At 41.4% G+C, this 13,723-nt stretch overlaps 2 protein-coding genes across 13 annotated transcripts in view; one reads left to right on the top strand and one right to left on the bottom strand.

Annotated features, from left to right (window-relative positions):
* Nucleotides 1–1,609: 1,609 nt before the first annotated feature.
* On the top strand, nt 1,610–13,369 carry LOC139594909 (thiamine transporter 2-like). Its single transcript, XM_071437558.1, has 6 exons — nt 1,610–1,744; nt 3,550–3,706; nt 5,631–6,447; nt 8,403–8,595; nt 9,090–9,231; nt 9,992–13,369. Exons 2-6 carry the CDS (start codon nt 3,557–3,559, stop codon nt 10,112–10,114), a joined length of 1,425 nt encoding a protein of 474 aa, XP_071293659.1. The 5' UTR covers nt 1,610–1,744; nt 3,550–3,556; the 3' UTR covers nt 10,115–13,369.
* AGFG1 (ArfGAP with FG repeats 1) overlaps nt 13,086–13,723 on the bottom strand; it is a 36,345-nt gene continuing 35,707 nt past the window's right edge. For all 12 annotated transcript variants that reach the window (XM_071437542.1, XM_071437544.1, XM_071437543.1 and 9 more), the window contains one exon: nt 13,086–13,368. In XM_071437542.1, coding sequence (XP_071293643.1) covers nt 13,309–13,368 — 60 coding nt within the window. In that variant the 3' untranslated portion in view covers nt 13,086–13,308. The remainder of the gene's footprint in view (nt 13,369–13,723) is intronic.

The following is a 13,723-nucleotide window of genomic DNA, read 5'->3' as shown; positions in this document are numbered from 1 at the left end:
TCTGGCTAGAGCTAACTGCTCTCTGTGTCTGTAGGATGCCACTGAGGAGCAAAGGACTGAGCAGACACAGTGTATTTGGCTTGCAGCTTTAGAGAAAACTATCTTCAGAAAACAGATAAGACTTTAAAGAAAAAATCCATTCCTATTCTCTCTAATCTCCAAAATAATGATTCTGAGGTTGGAAGCTGACAGGAAGCATTAAGGCAGCTCTTAGGAGTGTTAGGAGGAGAAAGACAAGGCCTTCTGTTATCCTGGGTTTTCAGCTGCAAATCAGAACTCACCCAGCAGTCAGAGGTTTCTAAAAGAATAAGATGTACACTTGCACCTGTGTGTTTGTGTACCTGCACACAGACACTCTGGAGAGGAGATAATTGAGACTTGGCAGGTTACAAGGAAGGCTGGAACCACAGGCTGTCTAGTTCTGTGGGAAAAGGAAATTCTCAACATCCACCTCTCCTAGCAACTTTTAGTGCTGCTTGTCTTTCTTCCAGCATGTTAAAGGTTTCCATGCAAACATGAACTCCTTGGGCACATTCCTCCCCATAGCTGCAACCCCCTCTAAATACACCACTAATTACCTTTGAAACTTTAGTGGGTTTGGGCACAAACCTTCTGTCCAACAAGCTGGTAAGGCCAGTTTGAGCAAACAAGGAACAAATGTGTGTTTGTATTCAAAACATGCAGGTACTGCCCGAGCACTACCAGAGAAACACAAGCCAGCAGCCCTTTGAGCCCCTGCCCAGCAGCACCTTCCCTTCCAAGGTCCTTTCCCTGCCTCAAAGCCCTTGGCCAGGGAGGAGGATGAAGGGCAGAGGCAGGCCCAGCTCTCCTGAGCATTTCCTGCCTGCTTGCACCACTTCAGCCCTGAGGGAACCTCCCATACCTGCAGGACCAGACCAGGCTCTGTCAAGCTCCCAAAGGGCCTCTCCTGCCAGGGCCTCAGCTTCTGCTCCCAGGGTCAACACACGTCCTACCAACAGGCTTCGGGGTGAACTCCAGCCTCTGATGAACCTTGGAACATGCAGGCAGTACAGTCTGAAAAATATGGGTAAAGGAAAGCAAAGCAGCAGCATTTCTCTGAAACAAGCCTGTTAATTTTTTAGCTAAGAACCTAGATTTAGCAGTTGAATTTCATCCCTTTGTCCTTAAATGTCAGATCTGTTCCTATACAGAAGTAATTCCAAGCCAACTAACAGTAGGAAGCATTTGCTGTCCCACCTCCCATAGCCCCAGCAGAGCCAGGACAGTCAGAGCAGCCCCACAAGCCCAGAGGCCTCTGTGCTATGCACGGGACAGGGAGAGTTAGTCCAAATTGTAAAACTGGTTATCTGTCTTTCCATAAATCAGAGACCAGAGCTTTTAATGGTATTTATTAACAGAAAGAATGCAATCATTGCTTTCTTGTTACAACAGGTTTTATTAATCATTAGCTACACTAAGTCTTCTAGTTTTATCTTAAAAATAGAACTCAGTTTGCTGACAAAACCCATAAAGAACACTTTCCCTACAATCTTCATGGACAAGTTCTGCAAGAAAGAACAGCTATGACAAGTTGTTATTATTATTATTTCAATTCTGATAATATTTTCAAGTTTAGAAATAACATTTTGGAAAAAAGTTACAGAAATATCTGACTACCACCAGCTTGAAAGGGTGGTTTCTCACTTCTCTGCAAGACAAAGTCATCCAAGGAAGAACTGCACCTGAATCCACAGGAAATCCTCCACAGCCAGAGCCTTGACAGGTAATTCATCATTATTTGGGAGTGTGCTGGCTACGCACTTGCTCAGTGCATTTGGAGGTGATGCAAGATTTATGGAGATGTTACTGATCAGCCCAGGCTTAATTTTTTATATTTTTATCACATTTCAAACAAGGTCTTGAGTTAAAGATACTAGAAGCTATATTTTATTTACAATTATTTGTAAGAGAAAGATGACAAAGGACATTTTTAAAAATCAAGTTACAAGGTTAGGGCTGCTTTTTCTATTCCTCTGAGGTCACAGAAATATTGTCTTTATAACATACAATCTATACTAAGTTTTAATGGATATCATCTCACAGTGCAAGCAGAAGCACTTTTGAAAAAGTGCCTGCTATAGAGTGGAATTCAGCAATTTAAGATACACAGCTTGTAGCAGCATGATTAGACATCAGCTAGTGCTTTGCTTTCATTTGCTTATGATTGAAAACACTATTTCAGTTATTTCAGGATCAGTGAAATTGACTTTTTAACACAAAAGAAGTAAAATAAACTTAAAAACCAAATCTTTCTAGACTTCTTTTTGCTGCCAGCTACACTGAAGAAACAAGCCTCCTTTTCCTTTTGGTCATCACTTTCAAAAATGAAGTTAATAGTTCTCTATTCTAAGTCTCAGCAGGTACCACTGAGCAGATAGTTTCTGGGTCTTTTTTTACCCTCTCCAATGACTGGAATGCAAGAAACATGATGAATGTTAAAGCATTTTTAAGAAGCTGAGATCACAATGGGTTGAGCTACCTGATGGTTTTATTGCCATCAAGAACTTTTGCATGGTCATTGTGTCAAATCAAAAAAGTCAACAAAAAAATCAAACAGATTTGCAAGTCAACAGAAAAAAAACCTCCTTGAGCACACAGAATGAGCTTTGATCCCACCTATTTATTCAGAAATGAGACTATAATGGAACTTTATTCTTCTGCTACAGCACAGCCACTGAGCCCTAAGCACGTCACCACGAACAACCTTTGACAGACAATACAGAGTTTACCAGGGCTGGTGCACCTTGATCCAGTTGCTCATTTCCAAACTGCAGCTGTGATGCCAGGCAGGTTCAGTGAGGGAACATTGGCTTAGGCATGTGGCACAGCTGGAGCCATGCACTTCACTCGTGAGACAGAAGTGACAATGCCCTTTATCAATATAACAAAGTTCAGTGGTAAATGTGACAGTGGTTTAACAAGACTCAACAGGAAAGTGTGCTTGATTTAGTGCAGAGATGGGAAGATCAGGTTAAACTGTCAGAGAGACTCTCCTGCTAAGTCACTGAGTTCTAAACTCCTCTCAGAGAGGAGCCTGGGTGCAGCTTAGACCCACTCTTAGTCCCAGATTTGGTCAACTGCTTCCATCTAAAGGATTATGCAATATATGCAATAAGTTCTTTATATGACTTAGCCAAGGTTTCAAGGCTGAGCACGCTGTTAGTCACTTACTAAGAATGTGTTGCAGCAAAGAATCTCAGCCTCAGGAGTGTGCCAGAGGTGTCCCTGCCCAAGAGGAGATCCAGGAGTGCAGCTCAGTGCAGGAGAGCTTGAGATCAATGGTTTGGTTCCATCTGCACACCAGCCAGACAACTGAGTCACCTCTGCAGGCAGCCCTTGGCTGTCATACTGCCACCTGTCCCCCTAAGTCCAGTTACACTAGATGCCACCACCACAGCCCTCACTGGTGGTTATGGCTGCAGGGGAGTGACTGTAGGTTTAGTTAAAATGTAAACTTGAAAATTAATTTTTACCAACTGTGAAGAGCATCTATTCTTCCTTTGCCACCTTTTTTTTTTTTTTGTTTAGGTAGATTATGGATTGCTGTAAGGGAGCCGTAAGCCACAGCTGGATTTATCCCACAGTGATCATCTGTGCAAATGGATTTTTCACCACAATGAGGCCATCAGAATCTTTTCTCACCCCCTATCTAACAGGACCAGACAAAAACCTAACGGCTGAAGAGGTATGTAACTATTCTCTTAAGCAGTAACTAAAATGCTTAAAGCATTAGGCCTTACAGCAGTAACTACAGGGAAGATAAGTGTGAATATTTTATCTAAAGACCCATATTTAAGATGCTTCTGGAAAAGAGTCAGGAGTCACCTCTTTGGCAGGAGGTCCAAACTTTAAAGTCCCTACATTCTCAGGGCTTTGAAACCCCTTTGGTGGTTGATATTTTTGGCAAAATCAGGTCAGCTAGTTCCTCTCTCCACCCCAGAGGAGACATTTATTTATACTTACCATGGAATTGATTACACTGACAGAATTGATTTCAAAACACAAGAAAGCTAAGCAGCCTTCACAGCTAAGCAGCCTTCCCCTTATGAGTTGTAAGCTTATTTCCTATATTCCCTATATTTCATGCATTCATTAACCTGTGGAGTTTAAGTTCACATTCAGAAAAATTGGGGGTCTTTGACAAAAACATGCACTGCAAGCTTCCTTGCTATGTGCTGTGTTCAGCACTGGCTGCTTCAGGAGTACACCTCCCAACAAAAGGGGACATGGTTAACACGTGGCTGAGTCATGGAGCTAACGGTATAATTAGAAAACACAGGCTTGCTACACCCACATACAGCTAATATGAAGAACAGTCATTCCTGATGTGCAGTAGCAAATGTTAAGGCAGAATCTACCAGCACACTGTGAACCCAAGGTTTCTGCTGAAAAAAGGTATTTGTGGTTTAGGTTGTCAGGGAGTTTTTTTCTCCCCCTTTTAAATTATTTTTTTAACCACAGAAGAAAGCATTATTTCTTATATAAATCACACAGATAGCATCAGAGAATGCCTTAAGTCTGATTTCAGCAAGAATCCTTAACTCAAAATCAAGCAGAGTACAGATATTGTCTCTTTCAGCCAAACTCACCTCGAGTTAATTCAATGAGGTAATTCTAAGTTCAGGGAAACAAAAGAAGTCACACAGAAAGATACAGTGAACCTGCTGCTCACTATGCAAAATCATTCCAGTACCTGTTCAGAAGTAAAAAGCATTCCTCCAGCATTTGATACAGTTCCTTTCTAGTCTAATTGCTTAAGCAGAGAACAAGAGATAGGAATCAACACCTCAGCAGGCCCCACAATTACTGGGCAAGACCTGTCCAAAACAGGCAATAGAGTCAGAGATGAAGGTTACTTTGTGATGTGCATCTCTAAGGATACCTGCCCCAGGTCTGCCCTAACTGTCCAGGCAAGCACTGAGCTTGAGTGGCAACCACAAACAGCACCTTCCAACCCAAAATCAGACAAGTTTTAGAAAAAAGAGAAAGAAGTTCTTCACAGGGCATCTATGTATTGAAGTCCAACTTAAACTTACTGAAAGACTTCTTTACTTCAAATTTACTTTAAATCAGAAAAAAACATAGAAGGTGCAGTACCCCAGTAGCAGCTACACACTCTGTGCAGCTCCAGTTCCCCTTTGTAAGAAGCACATGCCTTTATCTACACCTAACAAGGGAAAGACGTGACCAAAGGTATACAATGACTCACATTAAGTTAAAACAGGCCTTCATTGTCAGATACTGTAGGGAATAGGATTTGAAACTAGAGAGACTTACATCAGACACAAAGTTAAAATTGCTTTAAACAGCTGCACATCAAAACCTGTCTTCTTCATAGGCCTTTATTGGAATAACTTTTTAAGCCAATCTATCTGTTTCTGTAGTGGAGCACAGCATCACTGTCTTTAGCCCTTACATAGTGAAGTCACAGTCTTGTAACTAAAAGCAGTTTAAACCTGCACTGTTCAGACATTTCAATGTTTCATATCATCAAACTATGTCATTTGAGCAGTAACACCATCAAAAACCATGCAAGGGGGTATTTTAAACATATGGAGGGGTTGGGGCTGTTTTGTTTGTTTAACATCTCCTCTTTCATTCTGTTCTAGGTTACCAACCAGATTTTTCCAGTCTGGACATACTCCTACCTGGCTCTCCTTTTCCCAGTGTTCCTGCTCACAGACTACGTGCGCTACAAGCCCGTTGTCCTCCTGCAGGGCATCAGCCTCATCGTCACGTGGCTCCTGCTGCTCTTTGCACATGGAGTGGTGGCCATGCAGCTGGTGGAATTCTTCTATGGCATGGTCACAGCCACCGAGGTGGCCTATTACGCCTACATCTACAGCGTGGTCAGCAGCCAACACTACCAGAGGGTCACCAGCTACTGCAGGAGCGTCACTCTGGTGGCAGCCACCGTGGCCGCCGTGCTGGGCCAGCTGCTGGTGTCCTTAGCAGGCGTCTCCTACTTCCACCTCAACGCCATCAGCTTGGCTTCCGTGTCCCTGGCATTCGTGTGCGCGCTCTTCCTGCCCATGCCCCAGAGGAGCATGTTCTTCCACAGGAAAGATGCCCCTGAGCCTGTGCCAGGGCCTGGCAAAGAGCTGCCTGTGGCCACTGCCCCCAGGCCCCAGAGCTGCCAAGAGGAAAGGAGCCCTGATGCTGCTGCCAGGGCCCTGAGCCCCCAGCGCCAGGCTGGCAGTGCCGGGCCCCACAGGCACCTGCTGAGCGTGCTGCTGCAGCTGGGCAGGGACCTGAGGCACTGCTACGGCTCCCGCAAGCTCCTCTGCTGGTCCCTGTGGTGGGCTCTGGCCACGGCCGGCTTCAACCAGGTGGTGAATTACGTCCAGGTGCTGTGGGACTTCCGAGCCCCCTCGCACAGCTCCGCAGTGTACAACGGAGCTGTGGAAGCCATAGCAACTTTCTTGGGTAAGCAATCATTAGCTTGGAACACATCCTGTGCTGAGGGACTCTTCAGCAATGGGTTTGGTACCTTTCCATCTCCTTTGAGGACTGAGTAAACAGACAGAGATAAACAGTGTGCAAAGCATGACTTTACTATAAACTTTTACAGTGGGCTCTTCAGAATTAGTCTTAAAACATATATAAATAAGCTTTTCCTTCTTAGAGGAGACTCATCCTGCCAAAATATTTTAAGTTTACTGCTCTGTTTAGACCATGTCTTTAACCTCAAGTAAGCATATCAAAACTGTGCAATGATATCTTCCATATTCCTCCTTCAAATACACCTTAAGCTGGCTGCTTTAAGAATTAAAAGAACATGTTAGGAGGTACACTGCTCTAAATATTACTCAGAGCATATTGTGAAAATGTCTATTTAGACACTGGATTAAAAATCCTTCCAGTCTAAGTGATCCTCAACAAATATTCTGAATACATCTGTGTCCTGATTGGCATGTTTGCCATAACAAAGGTTGTGTGCTCAACCCCTGTATGGGCAATTCACTTCAGAGCTCAACTTGATGGTCCTTGTGGGTCCCTTACAAGTTAGAATATTTTGTGAAACCATTTCTGTGATGTGACAAGGCTGAGAGCACTGTAATTGTTTACCTTTGAAAACCAAGAAATCTTGTTAATGTGCATAGAGACTTGAAGGGAAGGAGCAAAGAGGATGGAACCATGCTCTTCCCAGTGGTTGCCAGTGCCAGGACAAGAGTCAAGGGGTACAAAATCAAGTAAAGTTCCATTTAAACACAGAGGAACATTTTTATTCCAAGGGTGATTTTAAACAGGAACAGGTTGGCCAGAGGTGTGGACACTCCATCCTAGAGTCAAAACCTAGGCACCATCCCGAGCAGCTTCCTTTAGCTGGCAGCTTTTAACAGGGCCATGTGACCTCCATCTCCTCCAACCTCAGCCATTCTGCTTCTCATTAGTTACACCTGGTCCTCCCAAATTCCATTTCTCTTTAGCCACAGAAGGATATGGGTAAAGTGAAACTTCATTTACATGGCTGTGCAGCACCAATACAGCCTCCTTTTGGAGCTCCTATTTACACAGCTGTCTCTCCCTATATTCCAGGAGCTGTATCCCACACTGCTACAGGGAATTTTCAGGTTACTTTTCCTCCCTGCAATCAGCCTGAAAATCCATTTTACTGAAGCTACTCCAGAACTTCTGACTACTGCTTTGAACAGAGTTCCCAAAGTCTTTCTTGCACTTACACCCTGTGGCACTTGACACAACTTCAGAATACAGAAGGCACTCTCAGCACTGGGAACCACTGCTCATGGCAGGGATGGACCAAAGGGGTTGGTTTGCTCCAATTTTTGGAATTCTGATGAAGAACACATACAACCAGCAAACAAAGTCCAGTTATTGTGCTAGCCCACCTGAGAACATGGGGTTTGCTACACTGTAATAGACTCAAGTAAGGGTTTTAACATGTGATGGCCAATAAGACATTGACAAATGCAGTTTCATAAGGCTTTTCACTAGAAACTGAAAATACACTTTCAGTAAAAAAAAGCAGAAAGTGCTAAGGTTTTCGTTCCTTAAAGAACTTCACATGAAGTAATTAAACTCATTATACATATTTTGACAGAAAATGCTTGGTGGGGTTGTTCTTCTCTTTGCTCACAGTTGTCTAAAAACGGAGCAACAATAGATAGTGCACTGCTGCCTCCAGCCTTAGGCATGAGGCACTTTCCCAGAGCACTTCAGGCAGTGAAGGTCTAAGCAAGGAGGAAAACATCCAAACTAACAGAAGACTCCCACACCCCTAACAAGAAATATGATCCACACCATTACCAAAGTCCACTGTGAGCAAGACTGAAGAGCTCCTGGCATGATCCAATGACAGTTATGCAATGGCTCTCAATGATAATGTTTCAAAGTTTTAATTACTACTTTTCAATTTTCAGGTTCGGCAACATCCATGGCAGTTGGATATGTCAAAATAAACTGGGATGTCTCTGGAGAACTGGCTTTGGGAATTTTCTCTGCACTGGATAGTGGTTCTCTGCTTCTTATGCACTTCACTGACAACATCTGGGCATGTTATGCTGGTTACCTTGCATTTAAAGCTTGCTATATGCTCCTCATAACAATAGCCACGTAAGTACAACACACAACTGTTCTAACTAAATTGATTTAAATCACTGTCAAATTCCTATATTTATCAAAATTTTACTGGATGTTTCCCTAGATATAAATACAAATAGGTTATGACAGCAGCATATATTGTTTCTAGCCTGTATAAAACTGGGTAAAATTATATGACCTAACCATTACCATAGCACAGTCCAAGTCAGAACAAGGTTGTTTCTGCACTTGGCCGTTCAATGACCAATACATGAGTATTCTTAAAATAATCCAATGAATATACACAGGTATTTAGCAAAAATATTCACTTAAGGGTAAATAAGATGCACAAAAGTCACAAAGCCAGAAAAAACAAAAAAAATTTCTGTCAAAATGAAGCTGGTAAATAGCCAAGACTGAAGTGGTCTTGTCCTTTGAAGAGTGCAGTGCCCATTAAACTGTTCCCATAAGTGCATCCAGCCATCCTTGCTCTCCACGGTTTTGTGAACCTGTGCATTCATTATCAGGTTTCAGATTGCTGTCAACCTCAGCATGGAGCGCTATGCTTTGATGTTTGGCTTCAACAACTTTGTTGCACTGGTGATTCAGACGATTTTAACTGTTGTTGTAGTAGATTCAAGCGGTCTGGGACTGGATATCAGCACTCAGGTAAGCCACTGAGTCCCACTGCTTAGTTCCCCTACTCTCCTTCAAAAGCAGGTTCTACTCCAAGATTAGCCTGTGGTAATGTGCAAGCTCAGGACAGTTACTCACCTGGAAAATGACTCATTTAAAATGAACTGGCTTGAACTACTACAACCTGCTTGTCCTCTAAGCCTTTCAATACTGGGATGACTGGAAAATATTCTGTGTTCACAAAACAGAGGGCAAAGGTGACCACCTATTACTTTGGGTATTCTTTCAATTAAAGGCTTACTATTCACAAGTTTATAATCAAAATACCCTAACCAGAAGCAGGAAGCCAGTTGGAAGACAACCTATGGGTCAACTACTAGGGTAATTCTAAGTTACATAGTTCCAGTGGACACACCTTTAAAGTTACTGTAATTGTGAAAATTAACTCCTGGCAATTCACATTAAATTGCTGAAATTAGTTTAAACGGAGACACTTAATGAGTCTAAGACTCTAGCTTTCATGTTTCCAGAAAAAAGACAAAGTGCAAGACAGCTGTCCTCCCTTACTGAGGTGGGGAAGGACATATCAGAACATTGTCTCCCCCTTTTATAACCACAGAATTTCTATAGTGTAAAGTCAAACAGTCCAGACTTTTGAATCCTCTCAAAATGGGGTCATTCTGGGCACATGTGACAGGGAAGGGAAGGCAGCAATGGAGAGACACCCCTTAGAGTCAAAAACTGTTGCTCCTGTTAGATAACTACTTTTCTCCCTCCTACCTCCATTTCCCAGTTTCTCATTTATGGCAGCTACTTCACAGTCATAACTGCAATTTTCCTGATCAGAAGCATGTACACCATAATTTCCATCAAATGCAGAAATACAAGTGTGGCTGCTGAAAGCACTGCCCCTTAACAACCAAGAAAAAAGCAATGGTTACAAGGAACAATGCAGAAGGCTCCGTCATCTGGACAAGGAATCAAGAGAAATATAACGTTCAATCAAGGAAAACTGGTCTAGGTTGAAGCAAGCTGCTTATGAGCCTACTGCACAGAGAGCTTTGTCAACAGGACAATGCATTTCCTCCAATTTCTTCACCAACAGTTTAATACAAACATTCCTCAAACAGTCTTCTAATTCAAGTTTAGTGATCTGACATATAAACTTTATTAAGGCTCAGTGAGCACAAGGACATACAAATGCCTGAACCTTGCATCAGAAGAACTCACAGACATGCCCAGGCAATCTAAAGCAGCTGAACCATACAATGACCTGTCAGAAAATTTGTCACAGAGGCCTTTGGAAAATTTAAGACTTTTTCAACTGGACATCACATCTGCCTTACAGAGCTCAGGATGGTCCTGCAAGTGTAGCATCTTCTTACACTTGTAACAGCTGATGTTTAGGACTGAAGCCTAATCTAGGAGGTCTCCATAATGATTTCTGTATAAGGGGCCTAAAGTTATCAAGTGAAGTGCTTTGATGCTAAAACACAAAAATACAGCTTTTAGGCAACTATGCTATTTGCATGAACAATTGAGGGAATAACTGCAGAGATCTGCATGATAAAACATTTAAAATCAGGGCTGAAAAATTCATTTTGTAAATAAAGCTATTTTAAAACCTAATCAACGAAACACCAATGGTGTCAGTTTATGCTCAATATAGAGAAAACTCAAACTATACAAGATCTTCAGCTTACCTGGAATTGGACAAATCTAAAATCCGTGAACACAGACTAAAGAGGTGTGCTTGTGTGTAGTTAAAAGTTGCAAACCTTTTATCTGTCATAATTCAGTTATGAAAAATAAAGCATTCCACTACTTCTACAGCATATTCTACACTACATGCCTTGCATACTTCAATCAGTTTCAGTGTATCAGCAATAATATTTGGATTAGAACAATCTCTATAGATGCTGATCTCATTAGCCCTTGTCCAAAGCCTAATTTACACCACTGTAAGTGAAGAGGGCACAGAATTGTTGCTCTTTCATAACACTTCTCATCTCATTGACAAGACATCTCTTTGATTTGGACCAGTTCTCAGCACTAAGCATTTTTAAGTACTCCACAAGCCCTGCTGAACCCCTGCAGTTCTCCATTCTCTACTGCATTTACCTCGTACTATCCAAAAAGCCAAGGTTGGGGAACAGGGAGAGTTACAGCTATTTACACTGTGCTAAAATACAGTGGTGAGAGTAAGGGTGTTACTAATACCCTGCAGACCTCCAGTTGCTGGGGATTTCTTCAGTGAATTCCCATGAGAATGTTGGGAACTGAACTCAACACCACACTCTGTTGAGCAGTCTCCATGAAAAAAAAAGGGAGCCTTCAAGCCTGTTTTAAATATAGCAACAGGACAAAACCAGACATTTAAGTACAGAAAACTTGCAGCATGTTTTATAAGTTGCCTGTCTCCAGCTTGGTATCTCCAACGTTTAAAAAACAGAAACAAAAAGAAATTACAACCCCCATAGGCAGGCAACACACGTCAAAAGCATTAGCACAAATGTTTTTACAAGCAGAGGTCAAACCTTTCAGATGCCCTAGAAAAACCTAGACAACATTCAGGCAGTCAATTATAAGTGAAATGTCTTACCTTGAAGAATTTTTGTGTTTATCTCAAATGGATTCGTCTGTCCTTTTTAAAGAAAGTCAATCTCACCGTATTTATTCCTGTTATCTTGAAAGCTGTTAGAATTTTCTTCTCCAGCTGGTCAGAAACCTTTAAGCTTGCAGTTTATATATACAATGTACTTACATTATTTGCTTAGTTCCAGTATTACACTTGAACTGTAGCCAAATTTATTTCTGCTTAAAACACCAACTACTTTAATGCAGTTATACTTTCCTTGAATCTTATCAATGTTACAGAGGAAGACAAGCCAGACATTTTTCTCTCTATAAGTTTCACTGTAGTATGGCAGGAAATATTTCTGTAAATTAAAAAAAAAATTAATATTCCACAGGAGCTCTTACTGATATGTATCAGTTTTTAATAAAGAGAGGGCTATTACATCTGTGGTCCCTTGGCCTGCTGTTACACACTCTGTTCAGACCACAACTAAGGCTTGTTCAGAGCCTGTCATTAGTTATTCATAATAAGGTGTCTTTTACTGCAAACCTTCTCTCCAATAACTACCCTTCCCAGTGCTTCCAGTGTCCTTCATGACATACTCTATCCAAACAATCCAAACCTCACCTAACACTCTCCTGTGTGACAAGTCACTTCACTTGAGGTAGAACAGCGAGCTTCATCACAAGGGCAAAAAGAAACACATCCAAGTGAGGCATGTGAAAATTTTAAGCTTAGCTCACCTTTAAGCACATTGCTTTGGACACCTCATCTGTGTACAGGACACAGTGTGTACATTTTCATCCAGTACATGTTACTGCATAGAAATAATGCTACACAGGGGTTTTTTTCTAATATTTATTTTTTCACCTGCAAACTGTAGCAAAACATGATCAGCTTTATTATGCAGACAGGTATCCCTCTAACATTAGAGATTTAGGCATGTATAAATAGAAGAGCTCTTAGGAAAGGAAAACATTTTGAGAAATGAACAAACCTTCAATTTAACTTCGTGACTTCCAATACCAATGGTTAAAATGATGCAGCTCATTCATTCCAAGAGATACAACAGCACCTTAAAGTGGCTGATTATTCCCCAGTAACATTTTTCACATAACAATGTGTTAAAGTTACAAATACTGATATGCACAAATAGCTATTTTCTAAGAAAAATATGTACAGTACTGCAGCATAATGAGTGTGGTATCTGCAATAACTTATTAGCCAATTTTAATACACATGATACCGCTACTTTGTACCTGCCACTTCACAGGTTCAAGGATGTTCCCACAGCCCTCTGTTTTGCACGTTATTACCTGGTGGGGGGTTGGTTTTCTTGCTTTTTGTGTCAGGTGTTTTTTTTTTTCCTTTTTGAAACTTTTTAAAGGTACACAATGCAGGCTTTTATTTTTACTTCTTAAAGACTTCTTTTGTGTTTAAAGCTAATATCAGTGAAACAAGACAACAGTGCAAGAGGCGCAGAGATGTTATGTGACCACATAAGAGTTCTTTTGGGTAAAGTGTCTATAAGGCTATAAGAAAGGATTGGTTGATGAGCTTCCTGTTGGAAATTGTCCTGTTGGTGCACCAGCCTGGGGGAAAAGGAACAAAGAAAAATAAGGCAAGTATTTTAATTTTTTTTTTTTCCGTATTGTAAATAATAAATGCAGAATATATTTTTAAAAAATAACCTGCTGGGGAGTACTTCTGTTTTACATTGCAATCTGCTTTCTACTGCTTCTCTGGAATTACACTACTCTGGGAACATGTATGAAAGTACCTCTGCTTTGATCTGACCATCCTTACAAATGGCATAAATCCAAATAGTGAGCTGCAGTTAGGAGAGTCACATGCTTCCTTCCATTATTAAAAGCAAGAAAACCCCCTAATCTTTGTGTATCTCTAAATTAAGTGTTACAGACTATTCTTCTTTGGACATACAGAAGT

Source organism: Agelaius tricolor, unplaced genomic scaffold (genome assembly GCF_023055355.1).
Source record: "Agelaius tricolor isolate 1412-34295 unplaced genomic scaffold, bAgeTri1.0.p SCAF_12, whole genome shotgun sequence".
NCBI lineage: Eukaryota > Metazoa > Chordata > Aves > Passeriformes > Icteridae > Agelaius > Agelaius tricolor.
This window is presented reverse-complemented; position numbering and strand designations above follow the sequence as displayed.